This window comes from Triturus cristatus, chromosome 4_2, assembly GCF_964204655.1.
Source record: "Triturus cristatus chromosome 4_2, aTriCri1.1, whole genome shotgun sequence".
Lineage (NCBI taxonomy): Eukaryota > Metazoa > Chordata > Amphibia > Caudata > Salamandridae > Triturus > Triturus cristatus.
Genome location: NC_140586.1, coordinates 491,317,723 through 491,335,616, shown reverse-complemented (window position 1 = coordinate 491,335,616; position 17,894 = coordinate 491,317,723). Strand labels below are relative to the sequence as shown.

Below are 17,894 nucleotides of genomic sequence, written 5' to 3'. Positions count from 1 at the left end.
ACTTTGTGGGCGGATGTGTTCCATGTGAAAGGGCTGTATACCATAACTTGTAGTGAAGTCAGTCAGTGGCTGAAGTGGGCTGATACATTTCCTATGCAAGTTGGAGTGGGTGGAAGAAAAATGTGAATGACACCAACCACATACTAATGGATAAAGTCTGGCTGAGATCCCTATAAGTAACTTTGTTATACACAAAAGTTTATTAAAATCAAAAGGCATTGGCTAACACAGACCAAAAAGTAGTCTGGCATTGTCTGTAAGCTTCTTGCTTTTCAGGAAGAAAAAAGGAAAGAAAGAAAAAAAGAAAGAGACAAAGAGAAAGAAAGAAAGAGAATAAATGAGAGAAGGAAGAGAAAGAAATTAGAGAATGAATAAGAAAGGAAGTAAGAGAGAGAGAGAGAGAGAGAACGAATGAAGAAAAGAATGCATATAGAAGACAGGAATGAAAGAAGGAGAAAAAGAAAGAATTAAAAAATTAAAAAAGAAAATAGTAAAAAAGGAAAGAGAAAGGGAGAAAGAAAGAACAATAGAAGGCAAGAATAACGAACGATAGAGATATGACAAGAAAGAAGGAAAGAAGGCAAGAAAGAAAGAAATAAGAAAAGAACAATAACTTAACAAAGAACAGCTTTAAATGGACAAAATCAAACCAGGTAAGCTGTGAAATAACAGCAGCCAGAAAGGCAGAACACTCCAAAGGAGTTCACAAAAGCATTTGCTGGAGATGTGATCTGATAACGATTGAAAGTGCCTCAGCATCACATCAGGCTCTAAACATAAAGGCAACTTCAAAGTAATTATAGAATAACAATTAAAACACTGCCACTGAAGGGAACTAGCTTGTTCCCTCAGAGGCACCCTCATCTACAGACCCCCGGGACCACGCGCACAGTTCAGCGAAGACATCACAGACTTCATCAGCCCTCACGCCCTCCCCTCCGCCGACTACATCCTCCTCAGGGACCTCAACTTCCACCTGGAGAACAACAACGATCGCAACACCACCGCCCTGCTGGACAACCTCGCCAACCTCGGACTCAAGCAACTGGTCTACTCCCCCACCCACTACGCTGGCCACACGCTCGACCCTCTCTTCTCATCCAGCAAGCACGTCACCTTCAGCCACTGCTCCGGACTCCACTGGACTGACCACAGCTGCGTCCACTTCAGCTTCAAAAAGAACACGGTCCACCACCACCCGAAGCAGGTTCCCCACAGAAACTGGAGTAAGATCACCGTCGACCAGCTCACCACCTCCCTCAGCCAGAACCCACCTATCAGGACAACGGACCCTAACACAGCAGCCCTCGACCTCACGCAATGGCTGACCTCCTGTGCCGACGACCTCGCCCCACTGAAGAACCCACTCACCAGGCCCAGAAGCAAGAAGGCCCCCTGGTTCACCAACGAACTCAAGGACTCCAAGAAGGCCTGCCGCACACTCGAGAAGGCCTGGCTCCTCGACAAGACCACCGACAACATGACCGCCCTCAAACTCGCCACCCGCAGACATCACCAGCTCATCCGCACCACCAAGAAGAAATCTCTGAAGGAACGACTGGACAAGAACGCCCATGACAGCAAGGAGCTCTTCAACATCGTCAAGGAGTTCTCCAACCCCAGCACCGGCAACAACGACATCACTCCCTCGCAGGACCTCTGCGACTCCCTCGCCTCGTACTTCCACCGCAAGATCGCCGACATCCACAACAGCTTCGGCGTTCCACCCCCGCACCCATCGACCGAACCTACACACCCCACCGCCATCCTCCAGACATGGACCGAAGTGACCCCCGAAGACACGACACGCATGATGAACACCATCCACTCCGGATCTCCGACCGACCCATGCCCCCACCATGTCTTCAACAAGGCCGCCTCTACCATCGCCCCCCACCTCCGAGACATCATCAACACCTCCTTCGACACAGCCACCTTCCCGGAGAGCTGGAAGCACGCCGAGCTCAGCACACTACTGAAGAAACCAACAGCGGACCCGACCGACCTCAAGAACTTCCGCCCCATCTCGCTCCTTCCCTTCCCTGCCAAAGTCATCGAGAAGATCGTCAACAAGCAACTGGCCGCCTTCCTCGAGACGAACGGATCCCTCGACCCATCACAGTCCGGATTCAGAGCCAACCACAACACCGAGACCGCCCTCATCGCAGCCACCGACGACATCCGAGCCCTGCTCGACAACGGTGAAACAGCGGCACTCATCCTCCTTGACCTCTCCGCAGCATTTGACACTGTCTGCCACCGCACCCTAGTCCAACGCCTCAACGACACCGGCATCCAGGGGAAGGCTCTGGAATGGATCATCTCATACCTTGCCGGCAGAACACAGAGAGTACGCCTCCCCCCGTTCCGATCTGAGGCCACCAAAGTCATCTGCGGCGTCCCGCAAGGATCGTCGCTCAGCCCTACTCTCTTCAACATCTACATGAAACCCCTCGCTGCCATCGCACGCCAACACAACCTCAACATCATTTCCTACGTCGATGACACCCAGCTGATTCTCTCCCTCACCAGAGACCCCGACACCGCCAAAGCCAGCCTACACGAAGGGATGAAAGACGTCGCCGAGTGGATGAACATCAGCCGCCTGAAGCTGAACACGGACAAGACAGAAGTCCTCATCCTGGGACCGTCGCCCTCCGCATGGGACGACTCCTGGTGGCCCCTGGCCCTAGGCACCGCACCCAAGCCAACGTACCACGCACGCAACTTGGGCGTCATCCTGGACTCCTCCCTTTCGATGACTAGACAAGTCAACGCCGTCTCCTCATCCTGCTTCCACAACCTCCGCATGCTCCGCAAGATCTTCCGATGGATCCCGACCGAGACCAGGAAGACTGTCACCCAGGCCCTCGTCACCAGCAGACTAGACTACGGAAACACCCTCCACGCCAGTACAACAGCCAAGCTACAGAAAAGACTTCAGCGTATCCAGAACGCCTCCGCCCGACTCATCCTGGACATCCCCCGTCGCAGCCACATCTCGAGCCACCTGAGAGACCTGCACTGGCTCCCTGTCAACAAGAGGATCACGTTCAGACTCCTCACCCACGCACACAAATCCCTCCACGACCTAGGCCCAAAGTACCTCAACGACCGCCTGACCTTCTACACGCCCACCCGCCTGCTACGATCCGCGAACCTCGCCCTCGCCGTCGTCCCTCGCATCCAGAGAGCCACCGCCGGAGGAAGATCCTTCTCCTACCTGGCGGCTAAGACATGGAACTCCCTGCCCGTCCGCCTGCGGCTAACCCAGGACCACCTCGCCTTCAGGAAACAGCTCAAGACCTGGCTGTTCGAGCAGTAGCAGACCCCCTCCCCCTAGCGCCTTGAGACCCTTCCGGGTGAGTAGTGCGCGATATAAATTCCATGATTGATTGATTGATTAATTGTGGATGTGCTTCATGTGAGAGAGCAAAATGCAGTCACTGAAAGTACAGTTAGGCAGTGGCTTAAATAGGTTGGCCCATTGGCCCATGCTATATTCTGTATACATCTAGAAACGTAAATGATACACGAGACCAATGAATGAAGAGAGGTGGCTAATAGCCCCTGTACTTAAGTATAATATGCATATTTTAATAAAAATCCATTTGCTTTGGCTAACAACACATCTTAAAAAATTAGTACCTCAGACTTCTTTCCCCATACCTCCTCCTTAATCTGCATTTCTCTTAATAATTGTTCTTCTTCTGATAATCACAGAACTTCCACCTCGACAACGGCAATGACCCCGACTCCGCTGCTCTCCTCGACAACCTCGCCAACCTAGGGTTGAAGCAGCTCGTCAACACACCCACCCACAGAGTGGGCCACACCCTCTACCCCATCTTCGCGGGAAGAACAAACATCTGCCTCCGCCACACCACCCAGCCCTTCTGGACTGACCACCACTGCGTCCACTTTACCTTCAACACCACCACCGCACCCAAACCCAACCTACACCTGCCGCAAAGGAACTAGAGTAAGGTCACAGAGGAACTACTAAACACCACCCTCCTCCAAGACCCCCCCCCAGCGCCACAACCGACACCAACTCCGGAACCAAGTAATTCCACTGCTGGATCGACAGCTGGGCCAACAAGCTCGCACCCCTCCGCCACCCTGCCAAACAACGCCCGCCTAAAGCCGCCTGGTTCACCACAGAACCTCAGGAAGCCAGACGCTCCTGCAGATGCCTAGAGAAAACCTGGCGAAACCTGAAAACTACAGAAGCACAGAATGACCACAAGAGCGCCCTGAAGGAATACCACCAGCGCATAAGAGACACCAAATGGACCTTCATAAGAGACCAAGTCCAGACCAATGCGGCCAACACCAAGGAACTGTTCAATGTCACCCAGAAGATCGCAAAACCCACCTGCGAAGCCACAGATGTCACACCTTCCCAGGAACTCTGCGACAAGCTCAGCTCCAACTTCCATCTGAAGATCAAGGCCCTCTACGACAACTTCAGCAAACCAACGACGAACATCACTCCCCTACCGACCACCATCACCGATAAGCCGACCGTCACGTCCTAGGAACCCGCGACCGTCGAATGCATCACAGCTACCATGAAGAAAACCCACTCTGGATCCCCTACGAACCCCTGCCCACCGCACATCTTCCACAGAGCAGACACCGTCATTGCACCCGAACTGGGACGCACCATCAACGCCTCCCTCAGATCCGGTATCTGCCCAGACGAATGGAAACGGGCGGAAGTAAAACCCCTCCTCAAGAAACCATCAGCCGACCCTACGGACCTGAGAAACTACCGACTTCTCTCTCTCCTCCCCTTTGCGGCCAAAGTCAGCGAGAGACTAGTAAACACCCAGCTGACCACCTTCATAGAAGAGAACTTCATCCTGGACGCCTCCCAGTCTGGATTCCGCAGCAACCACAGCACCGAGACCGCTCTACTTGCCGCCACTGACGACATCCCCCTGATACTCGACCAGGGGCACACCACGGCCCTCATCCTCCTAGACCTCTCTGCAGTCTTCGACACTGTTTCACATCGCACTCTAGCAGCCAGACTACACGACACAGGAATTCAAGGAGCCGCCCTCAGCTGGATCCAATCCTACCTCTCCGGCAGAACCCAGAGGATCCGACTCCCTCCCTTCCTTTCCGAACCCATGGAAATCAACTGCGGAGTACCCCAGGGATCTTCACTCAGCCCCACGCTCTTCAACATCTACATGGCCACCCTCGCCGCCATCGTCAAACAGCATGGGCTCAGCATCTTATCCTATGCCGATGACACCCAACTCATTCTCTCGCTCGTGAAGAATCCCGAAGACACCAGACTCTGTTTCCAGGAAGGCATGAAGAACGTGGCAGCCTGGATGAAGGACAGCTGCCTGAAGCTAAACTCATCCTTGGTCCTTGCACCTCCGCCTGGGACAACACCTGGTGGCCCTCTGCCCTCGGGAGCCCACCCATCCCCACAGACCATGCTCGGAACCTCGGCATCATCCTAGACTCCTCCCTCCCCATGAACTGTCAGATCAATGCCGTCGCCTCCACCAGTTTCAACTGCCTTCGCATCCTCCGTAAGACCTTCAAGTGGATCCCCTCCGACTGCAGAAGGATCGTCACCCACACACTCATCACCAGCAGACTAGACTACAGCAACGCCCTCTATGCTGGAATCAACAAAACCCTCCTGCGTAGACTCCAGACCATTCACAATGCCGCAGCCAGACTCGTCCTCGGAACACCGCGCCATGGGCACATGACCCAACACCTATGAGGCCTCCACTGGCACCCCGTCGAGAAGAGGGTCACCTTCAAACTCCTCACCCACGCCTACAAATCCCTACACAACATCGGACCCAAATACCTCAACGAGAGAGTATTCTTCCACGTACCCAAGAGGAACCTCCGCTCTGCCGACCTCACCCTTGCAGTGGTCCCCCGCATCCGCAGACACAGAACCGGCAGGAGAGCTTTCTCCTACATCACAGCCAAGACCTGGAACGAGCTCCCTGTGAACTTCAGATGCTCCCCTGACCCTGCACACGTTCAGGAAGAACCTCAAGACCTGGCTCTTCAGCTGATTCCGGAGTCCCCTTCCCCCCAGCACCTTGAGACCCTCACAGGTGAGTAGCGCGCTATATAAACCCCTGATTGATTGACATAATCATACTATGAATATATTTTCAATGTTGGGAGCACCAGGGCTCTTTATAAATCATGTTTACTTTCGTCAGTTTCTGCTTCGTACTCCTCTCTGGACTTTTAGCTACTTGCTACTGATGTACTTGAGAAGAGGTGGGCGGAAAGTCTGTTGCCCACTTGCACATGTCTCATTATGAGGATGGCGGAAGGGAAAAAGAGCAATAGCAGTGCAACATAGTTAAAATGTAAGTATTCATGTTGCATTTCTGAGAGAACCTATGCATGTATGGCTTTGCTTTTGCAATAGCTAGAAGTGGAACATGCACAAAAGACCAGTAATATTACTGGATATGTAAGAAAGCCCATGTGCATGCATGCCTTTACTTTGTGAACCAGAGTAAACCTATAACTCGACCATGACAGCTAAGTAAAAGAAATGTGTTTACCATGGCAATGAATGGTTAGTACTGTGTTTTTATAAAAGACCATACAAACAGCAGTCTGCACTGTAACAAATTGACAACTTCTTACCACATCAACAAAACCTTCTAGAAATACAAATAGAAAATTGTAAACTTTGATAAAGTGCCATGGTGTTGATGGGCAGCCCATTCAAGCACCTGTTCACAATGAAAAACACATGAAAGCCAATGGATGAAGGGGCTGATGCAAAATTCTCTCTCTCTCTTTCTTTATCTCTCTTTCTTTCTCTCTCTCTCTCTCTCTCTCTGTGCTTCTTCTTTTTGTACTTTGTTTAAAATATTTGCATGGAGTCACCAAACAATACAACAGCCTGCTATCATTTATGAGAGTGCTCATTTATCAAAAAATACTTAGCAAGACAAATCCAAGTCAAAACCCATTCTTTTTGCTCCCATTCCTGGAAATCCAACTGAACGAGTAAGCAAAATCCTCCTACAAACATAGCTGTAATGAAAACTACACATTACCCCCCCCCCCTTGTCTACCAACATTGTATCAATGTTGTATTTGTAAAAGAGGGTAGACAAGCTACCTGCGTGTGCCTGTCCATAGACCTGTTGGATACCTCCCAAGAAAAACTTCATAGAAATCTGAAGTAGCTATTAAACAATGAATTGTGTCTGAATGAAACCAGCTGGACTATATATAGGCCTGAAATGAAAGGATTTCCAGCCACATACTATGTCCAGACATAAATCTGCTTTCCTAGTAATTGGGGTGTAGTTTGTTACATTTTGACCACTGCCAACAACTGAATGGAATTTGACACAGGATGTGTTCTGTGCTGTGTGCTTTGGTTTTCTGTAAGTAGGGCTGTGTTGTTTGGTCAGCATGAGCACCAGTGCATGAGCTACGCAAATGTGTTCATGGAGTTTGTCTATGTGCATACAGTATAACAAAAAAGCCAAACCTACCAGGCTCTTGAATGATTCTCACTTTTGGCGTAATCAAAAAAACAATTGTGAATGAAAGAAACATGTCCTCTACATGGCATACAATTTCTGCCAGTAGCGACTGGTCAAGTAAACATTATTGCAGTGTGGAATTGATGTCCTGTGCAAAAAAAAAAGAGCAATGCTAGTTTTCCTAGATTGAAACTCCCTTTCTGATCTATTTTTGCCATTTTATATGGCCCATATTCCCAAGGGGGTTTGAGCTCTTTTACACAGGGTAAACAGATTACAATAAATAAAGTAGTCGAACAGCCACAGAAATATACAAAGGGCAAATGACAAAACACACACATATATTCTCAAATAGCAGTGGAGAAGAAACGTTTTGCAGTGAGATGTATATTAGGATGAAGGCCCTAACTCATGATGAACTTTGTCTAGAAAGGAGGCCATGATCAAAATGTCAGCGTTAGGAATGGAAGCGACGATTACGCATTTCCTTCCATTTAATCTTTTTACAGCACTCAGTTTAAATACAAATCAGAACTACTAAACAACCTTCATGTGGAAAACTACATGTCCCATCAACCGGAATTTAGGGCAGAAACCTCAAGAAACCACTTATGAAAAATCACAGTTTGTTATAATAGAGTTTCTCAGATATTGGTAAATCCTTTTTGCATTCGGTTTGGCAGCAAGTTAAGTACTCCAGTGGCCTCAAGTATGTTTTGAGGTTTATTGTCTTTTTATCTGATGGTAGATTTCAGAGACTGAATGATTGATATAAGTTTGATATCTCAATAGTGCCCATTCACCCAGCCTCCCTTTTTTTCTTCTCAGTGATGATTACAGGTTAATTTGAGTGATTACATGTAATATAGCCTTTCAGGTTTCGCTTCGTTCTTATTGGCAGTGTTTTTCACTCAGGTGGCCAAATCCTCCCCAAAGTGTCAGGAAGAAGTTGTGGGTGTGCATATAAAAATGGCTTAGGAGGACCCAATCACCCTGTACTACGGGTGTGGGTAAAGCTCTGGTCACTGTAATAGGTGCTGTGGTGCAGTCTCAGGTAGGCTTGAACCAATCCAACAAGCAGTTTGATGCCACAGTTATAGGCACCCTAAATTACCATAGGGTCTCCATGCATGCCGACACGGGATGAATGCAGATTGCACAAAGACCCGGTCCCAGCTCAGGCGACCTTTATAGTCTAAGTTTGGCTGGAACCTCCTTGACCTGTAGGCTGCGGTCTTGACACTTGCAGAGGTTGATAACTCTGCATGAATCATGCGTGTGTAGGGCACCGTGAGAGGAAGAGCAGTTTCAAGTAGGTACCACATGTATTTATAAGAAAATATCCCAGTAGCAAAGGGAGGATGAATCAGGAGGAAGGATTCGAGGAAGCCCTCAGCTGACCAACAAAGCAGTGCAGTGGGGATATTTTTATACCGGGAACAGTCTGTTTAGAGCTGGTCTGTTTCCCAGACTGGTTGAAATCTCATCTGGTGAATGCAATAGATGTCCTTCAGAGTCTTAAGTTCATGTTGACCATGGACAAATCAGAGTTTATTCCAGATTGGAATGCCAGGTACCTCCTTGACCCCAGCAACTGGATGCTGGATACAGGGATATTGATATGTTAAAGACCAGATGGGGATCCTGAGAGGTAGACCTGAGAGGTGGGACATTTACAATTGACAGATGGACCAAATCCAGTAAGCAGTCTATTTTTATACACAGCTTTTCTGAACTCACACAAACGTATTCTAGTTGGATGCATCAAGGCTTATGAAAATATGACAGCAGAGTTAGGCCAGCAGAAGATTAGCAACTCCTGATTTTGAGCAGAAAAGGTTTTGCTACAGGAAAGCTCCATTGGGTCATAGTAAAAGTGGGCATCAATGCTTCTCAATTTGGGGCACATTCAGCAGAAAGTGTTATCGCCTCAAAGGCCTAAACCCTGGGGACAAGGATGAAAGACACCATGAATGCAGTGGATTGTCTTTAAACAGCTCTCGTACAAATAAATGGAAGAGAAGTGCATAATCCGCACCTTGAAAAAACTGAAACTTTCCATTAAAAAAGCAATAGTATTTTACATTCTACCTAAAAGTTAAATTGTAGATGCTAATCTGCATGGAGCTCTGCCCTTATAAATGCAGAAATGTTCACTTCTTTTGTAGTTTTATTTTTATCAAGTACAAAGGTTCACAAAATAATAGTCTCCATTTTTTTTTATTTAAACCAAGATATTTGGAACCAAAAAATTCAGAACCTGGTGGTGTAGCTGCAAAATTGTAATACATGCGTCTGCATATGTTCATACATTTGCACTACTGTTTGTCTAATTTTTCTCAAGCTCGAATTCAGTTCAGAAATACAACATTTGATTTGAGAACAACTCCAATCCGGGGGAAAAAAACTTTAAAGTAATACCTGTGATTTGCTCTCCAGGAATAAATTTATTTTTCGAAACCAAAATCGTGTACGGGGCCACGGTTGTCTGTGGAGCGCTTTGGTGTTCAGGTATCATGGAACCGCAGGCAGCACTGACCTTCCCGTTTGGATAGGATAATACTGTGGTAAAATGCAGCAAGCACAGGGCAATCACCACTTGCAATGCAGGCATTTTCATCTAAAAAGAAAATAAACACAACAAGCACACATTAATATTCTTTCTCTAGTTTCCTTTCTTGTTGTAATTCTGAACAAGGTCTGCCTGTCGCATGGTTCGAATTGTGACATGCCTGTCTAGTTGTTTTCCCAGCTGCTTCATGGTCCGACGATGAAACAAGTTTCTAACAAAGAGAGGCGTTTTCATAGGCAAGCCTATGAGTCACGTTCAAGCGCATTTCGTCACATAAATAGGTGACATTTCCCACTTCTGTGATCAAAGGCGTGGCTTAATAAGGGCAATAATGTTAAGGGGAGGAAAGTGTGGAATTTCCCAACATGCAACGAGGTGCACCCAACTAAGATGGATAGGGTGGGCTGGAGCCACAGGAGGATGGTAATAGGCGCAGTTAGGAGCATTAGTTTTCAGTTATTTGGAAATGTAAGGCTAGTCAGCATAAGCCCTCAGGGAGATATTGTGTATTATGTTGTCCACTCCAGTCCAGTTCCTCGTCACAGCATTGCAGGGGAGTGTCGGCGATGCGGCAAGCGCAAGGTAAGTACTTTATTTTCCCTATCCCGTTGTCTGCCCACTAGACCCGGCCTCACCGCCCGGCGTCACCACTGTTACTTGTGCTGGCCACGCCTGAGGCTATCCAGATACGTGTAATGATATAAGGAGCAGTAATGGCTATTTATTTAGTTGTTTACTTACCTCTGTTCGGCCGTATGCCGTAGTTTACTACCCCCCACCCTGCTCCTCCCCCACCCCACCGCCCGCATCACTCCCTCCAGGAGCCGGTATTGAGAAGGAGGCTGAAACTCCAGCAAAGGATAACTTGCAACTAACTGGACCATAAAGCCCTAGAACATGGTGGTGATCAACCAGCGAACCCTGATTCTTTTTCCCTTTTAATAGAGAATATAGAAATGGTATCACACATTTATGTTGAGATATGTAGAATAAGTGTGTTGATTTGTGTGCTGAAAAGCTTTGCAATTTTTTGTGTTCTGATTGGTGTACACAATTAGTCTATTGCTCGTTTTCAAGTGGTTACGTTTTGAGCTCCTTTCCTAATTTTGGGGCTTTTATAAGTGTTTGAAGATGTAGTAGGTTAATCTAACTTTTTCACAAAAGATATGCCTATCAATGATAGAATATAATTTGCTAGTATCACGTAAAAGCACAGAGCACTAATAGAACAAACACTTAGACAACTGTATGCCTCTGAGCTGTATTGCGCATATGATGGCGACACAAATTGTATTTAATGTGTCCGGTTGTTGTCGGGTGATATGTTAGTGTGGCTTGGAGTGCAATTTGGCTGCCTAGCGCCACGCACACTTTTGGCTTTAGAGCATAGGTGCCTGCCTCTTGTCTGGCATAGTTTTTGTACTGGAAGAGTATCATTCCAGTACAGAATACTGTACTTTAAAACTTGTCACATTTTTGGATGTGTCCTGTTCAGAACAAAGTGGGGCAGAGTTAGCAGAAACAAAAGCATTTCTGCTTCTTTTTTTTAGCTCAAAGCCCCGTCTACTATTGTTGGCAGATAGGGCTTTGCAACAAACACTGTGGGTGGTAACATGGGAATGCCCATGTACTACCCACGGAATGCCACATTTATGCAAAGACGTTTAGCAATGCATTGCATTGCATTTGCTCTGGAAAGTATATTCAAAATATACATTTTAAAAGGTTTGCCTCCCTTCTGTGATGCAAAATCAGTGCAAAATGTATGAACATAAGTCCTAGAGAGTTTTACATGCACTCCTATTAAAGTACCCTCTTCTGGCCATTCCGTAACCTCAGCATAGACAGAAATGTTGAACATGTTTCTCTGAGAAATGTGGCAACCATTCCTGCAGGTCCTAAAAGAAGACAGGGACTCACCATTAGAACTCACAGCCAGATGCACCATATGGCATCAGCAGACAGGTATACAATGCAGATGGGGGTAACTTGTGTAATTTGCTGTCATGTAATTACACAAAATTACATCAAATTACACAAGATTACATAGAATTACATGAGGAGAATGACCCTGCATCAGCACTATTATTTGAGCGCAAAATACACCTGTGTGTCAAACATGAGCATGACTTTTCTGCTATGTGTGTCCAAGCGCACACACACAAGACCTGAGAGGGGTGCGATGCTATAACACTTTGCATTGATCAGAATCTGTAGTCATTATACCAGATGGTCAGTGCTTAAGTTGGATGAAAAATGTGTGGTGTCTTTAAAAGGGACATTGGCAATGAAGTGTGAGTAGTAAACCTTTCCAAGAGGCATGGCCTCCGTAGTTAGGGGTGTGGATGATAAAAATCCAGTGTTTCACAACGCATGTCACCTGGCCAGAACTTGGGTGCCTGCCTTTGAGACGTTGGTTATTGCTTTCAGACATGTAACACAACAAAAGACATGCCCCTAAAACAAGCCAGGACTAGTGTCTTTGCCAAAGCTTTTTAGCAGCATCAAAGAACTGAGTAACAATAATGAGTTTGTTGTATATAATAAGAAATGTAAATGTTTACATTTTTCGGTGTAAAGGCATGCGTAGTAAAGGCATATGCATGGTATAGACTTGTGTGGTAAACGTGATCCATGGTAAAGGCACTGGGTGGTAAAGGATGCATGGTAAAGGTATTGTGTGGTAACTGGTGCATTTTAAAGGCTGTTCCCCCTGTATGGAACACTTATAGGCACTGTAGGAAATGTTTACTACTCTCAGGCCCTTAATTTCACTCCAGCGCTTAATTATGCCCCATCATAAACACTCACCCACAATCAGAATGTACCTAGACACCTAGAGCTGACTCGGCTTATGTAAAAGGGTCCTATGCTACATGAAAGAAATACAACAAATAGAAAAAAAACAAATACAATGCATGATGAAGTTTAAAAGAAATGTAAACACTGAATGCATTAATGGTATGGATTACCCCAAGGCTTACTACAGTCGTAGTTAGGAATTCAAGCATTTTTTTTTATCTGTAAAGGTCATGAATTTAAGGCTCAATAGGGACCCATTTCAAAGATAGTTTTTAATTACGGCCGCATTTGAGACCTTGCAGGACCTGACCCACTTCAAACCCTGCAGTTGCCATACTAATGTTGAGTGATTGACGGGCAGGGGCCCAGTCAGATCTGTGCCTTCTTCCTCGCCAGCACAGCACACACATCTTTGTAGGGCACTCAGCCATCCTCGCTCCAGTATTAGAGGTGAACGAGCCACTGAGGCCAATGCCAGTGGCCTGGCTCATCTCGAGGTCCTCTTGGACCCTGATGCCCAAAACCAGATAGTGTGACTTCTGCCTGCCCTCACGATCTAACCTCACTTGCAAAGAAACAACAACACCGCTACAGCCTTTAATGTGAATCAGGTGAGAGAAAGAAATACTCATATAGTAGCTAAATGCACAATGGGAAACCATCTAATCTGGGATCTATCCTGGCCTCCCCGTTTGAACAACTGTGTGAGCCTAAGCAAATATTTGATTTCAGCAAGCCTCCTTTTTCTTCATTATCACATAAGAGAGAACTTTCAAAAATGTGCTCTGGAAAAACCTTGTGTTTGATTTAAACAACAGTAACGTTTCTCCATTGTAATAAGAATCTAGGCCAAATAGTGGCTAAACATGACAACTAACTTGACTCTGATTTCACAAATGGCATTGTCATAATGGTGGCAGGATTCATGAATATTTGTAAATTCATGTAAAAACTATCACTTTAATAAATGCCTCTCAATGCAATTATATAATCTGAAGTACCAAGGTGAAGAATGTCTGCAGGTCAAAGAAATACACTTTTTAAAATTCAAAGTGACTTTATCTTGTTTTTGCATGATGTAACATGATGAACTCTGCAAATATTTTCTTGTGTGATCCAACTGTCATTGCAGAGCCGAGACCCTACTGGGAAATTATTTGGGGGTGCTTCACACCATACACCCCCTTAAAGCTACGTGCTGTGTGCGATAGTGAGATATACATGTACACATATTCCTTACAGAGATGTTTTAAGGCATGGGCAGAGGGAGCGCTGCCCCAGGGCCTCAAACTTTCAGGGCCCCCCATAGAGCGGACTCTGTTCTGCAAACGGTCCTACTCTGATGACCTTGAAATATTCCTTTTTAAGGAAGGAGCACTCAATGCGGTCTGGTTAGCAGGCCTCAGTACACTGGCAGAGTCGAAAAGCAGCATCTAGTAGCTCAAAAGGGGGCAAAACGTTGGGGGACAACTGCAACCAAAGCCCAGTCTCCTACAGTATTGCACTTATATGTACCTCCACACTGATGCTGAAGTTGCACCAAGGCAGATTATTCACCCTACAGTATTTTTGCACCTAACTGTGAATGAATGAATAACTTTATTGCTCAGTTAATTAAAACTTACAACTAAACACAGGTAAAATCGATCACATCATTATTTAAGTTCACAATAAATATATAATATTATACATTTTTAGCTCCGCAGTCCCGGTATCCCTGTCCCCATCAACGGTAGTTATCATGAGTTATTTCTTAATTTTGCTTCATCAAGATATGGACATGACATGAATGGGGAAGCAAGCAAGACCATGGTCTTAAGGGTTCTCAGATAAAGAATACTCGGCGCGTTAGCCGATTTATAAAATGAGAAGTTAAAATGGCCACTGTACTAACCAAAGCATAGTCCGTGCAGATTGTGGCCATGGTATTACAGGCTCTCTGCATTTGAGTAGCTGCTGCACTCCTCAGTCCCATTGACCCTTTCCCATCTACGACAGATTTTTCATACTAATGCCAAGACAAGCTGTAAACATGACATCAATGAGGGAACCAACATGGCCATGGCCTTAAAGATCCACAAATTAAAGTGCTTAGTGCATCAGCAAGTGTGTTAACTGCTCAACTGACGTGGACAGTGTGCAATCACAAGAAGGTTCGAGGAAAGATTGGAACCAAATGCTGCCTGGTGCATTTGGCAGGATACAGTATCAGCTTTAAGTGGACAAAGTGCGCTCAAGGAGAGTAATCAATCACAGTTTCATCCATGATCTCAAAGGCTCACTGGAGGAAAGTGCTTTGTGCATTAGCAGGCTACAGCACTAGAATAAGCAGCGCCGAGTGCAAGCAACCAACAATGAGTAGTATATCCGTGATTTTAGAGGCTCACTAAGTAAGAGTGCTTAGTGCATTAACCGGTTACAAAGAACAGGATAAGACAGGAAAGAGCAGTCACGTCATTAGCAGTAAAAGTTGTGTTCTGTTACGGCAAATCGTGCTTTGTCAGTTTTCTTTATGCCAATGACATAAACTTTGAAAATGTGCCGCAGATCACAAGATCCTCGCCGAGCACAAGCTTCTCTCGTTGTAGACAGACTATTACTGCCTGTCGACACATGCCGATTCCATAGTGACCACACCGTCATCCGCTCCACTCAACACGCATGCACAGACGTCACCCAAAGATTACACTGATTCGTTATGGGTGAAGAACTGCTGCAGGTTTAACATACAACATACGTATGACGATAAGTGGGTTATCTTACGGGCAATCCAGGGCAAGCAGCCCCTCGCTGCTCCGCCCGCCTTACGAGCCAGCACGCACGGTGGGTCGATGCCAGGCAGTGCGGCATATTTTTCAGATCCTCCTTTGGATCACGTGATCTGTCTAATACTCCCGCCCCTTTTTAACGGGGGCGGAGCGTGTTATGGCACACCCCCGGTTGGTCAGGCCCCCCAACCACCCGAAGGACTAATGGGGCGCCGTCGCGGTCTTCCTAGAACCTTCTTCGGCTCCCGGACCTTGGCTCGGGCACCCTTACTGTGCCGGACAGGGGTACCCTTACTGTACCGCCTGTCGCAGAGGTACCCTTACTGTACCCTTCTGCCTCCAGATCGCCCTGTAACTCCGCCTGCAATGCAAGAAAAAACATGACAACATTCCAATAACGAGCTGCCTCCGCCGCGCAGGGTAAGCGGAAAGGGTGGGAATTTGCGTGGCCAGGAGGAGCGCGGGAAGCAGAGGGCAATCAGAGGGGGTGAGACGCTTATAAAGGGGGGGGGTCAGCCTCGCCCAACCCCGAGACACGCCTCCACGAGCCAGACCCCTAGGGGGCCTCCCCTCCCCGAGGTGCGGCCTCACGAGAGAGGCGGAGCAGGGGGGGTGGGGGGAGGCTCCGACAGGTGGCCACTAGAGAGCTGCCCTGCTGATGTCCCCCTGCGTGGGACGCGGGCAGCAGCATTCTTTAGAAAGTGGTATTTCAAATGTCCCTTTTGCCCTATCTTCAATGCAGGGCATGTGCAGACAATGTGGCAGGGGTCCTCCTTTACGTGTTGGCACATCCGACATGCACTCAGTGGTTTGTCCCAGCCTGATGGGGGAGTGACATAAGCTATGAAAACTGCCCAGCCTGTAGCTCACAGCTTGAGCTTTGTCTTTAGCCCAAGCAGTTCTCCTAAGTACTGCTGCGGCTTCAGGAGGCCGTGAGTGCTTATTGTCATCCATGCATGTGGTGCATATGTCAGCAATATTTTGTCAGTATCGGAAGAAAGCTTCCTGACTCATGGATGAATGGCTCAGATGAAGCAGCTTGAGTGAGTGTTAAGGCCCAGAATGGCTCAGCCTGTAATGTTGTTAAAGCCAGGTTCATATATCCGTGTGCCTGGGTGTTGCCTGCATCAGATGTAGCACTGCACAGAATTTAGCTTAGAGTGCCTCCCGCCTCGATTTTTAGTATGTAGCAGGTTTTTAAATAAGCACCAAGGCTGGACAATTTCTGCCTCTGTAACCCAAATTCTAATCTTCTTTGGGCTGGTGAAGTATGTCGTGGAAGGCTGAACACCCGCCGATGGGTGCTAGCAATCGCATTATCAATTACTTTGTCTGCTCTCCCCCTGATAGCTTCTACGCCATACACTATTGAAGGAATGTGCTTTGCGGCTATGACTTGTAATAATGGTTGGAGAGACGGCCTTTTGATGTATTTCTTCAGGAGCATAAAGCAGACTGTAGGATACTACAATTTCCTAGAATCGAGTGACGATGCTAAGAAAGGAGCCTCTTGAGTAAATGATTACCCCCAGATACTTGTACTCTGTCACTGATTCCAAGGTTGAGCCTTCCAAGTAAAGCGTTGGTGGTGGGCTTCTTCTTGTGCTGACTAGCAGTGATTTTGTTTTATTAAGGTTGACTTGGAGCCCTTGCTTTCCCACGTATGGTGCAGAGGCATTTATTAGCCTTTACAGGCCAACCTTTGTGTGGCTGATCAGTACTCAGTCGTCGGCATATAACATATGGGAGGCATTGAAACCAGACAGTGTTGGAGCATACAGATTTACTTTATTATAAATAGTAGTCAGATCTGCTAAATATAAGTTAGACAGGAATGGGACAAGGACACGTCTTTGTTTCAGGCCGTTACTCGTATAGGTTGTTATTGAAACAGTTGTACCAGCGCCCAGTCTTACCTGTGTCTAGATATTGGTGTACAGTAGTAAATGGCTCTGAGAAGTGTTGGAGAGATTCCCCAGCTCAGAAGCTTACACCAAAGAATGTTATGTCGTACTATGTTAAAGCCAGGGCGAAAGTCCATGAAACAGAGGTGTAGAATGTGGGAGCAAGATCTAGCTTTATCAATAAGTAAGGTAAGCATAAAGATGTTTGTAATTGTTCCTGTCTTTTTAACGAACCCTATTTGGTTTACCGGAACCAGTAAGTCTTCTGCTGCCCATAAATTAAGCTTGGCAAACAAGATTTTGCCAAAATAGTTTGCCTCTTTGTCTAACAAAG

General features: G+C 46.8%; 1 protein-coding gene across 2 annotated transcripts in view; it reads right to left on the bottom strand.

Moving 5' to 3' along the window:
- The window catches only part of LOC146834592 (ferric reductase 1-like), a 485,837-nt gene that overhangs the window by 397,128 nt on the left and 70,815 nt on the right, over nucleotides 1-17,894 (bottom strand). For both annotated transcript variants that reach the window (XM_085602043.1, XM_085602045.1), the window contains exon 2: nucleotides 9,936-10,134. In XM_085602043.1, coding sequence (XP_085458169.1) covers nucleotides 9,936-10,134 — 199 coding nt within the window. The remainder of the gene's footprint in view (nucleotides 1-9,935; nucleotides 10,135-17,894) is intronic.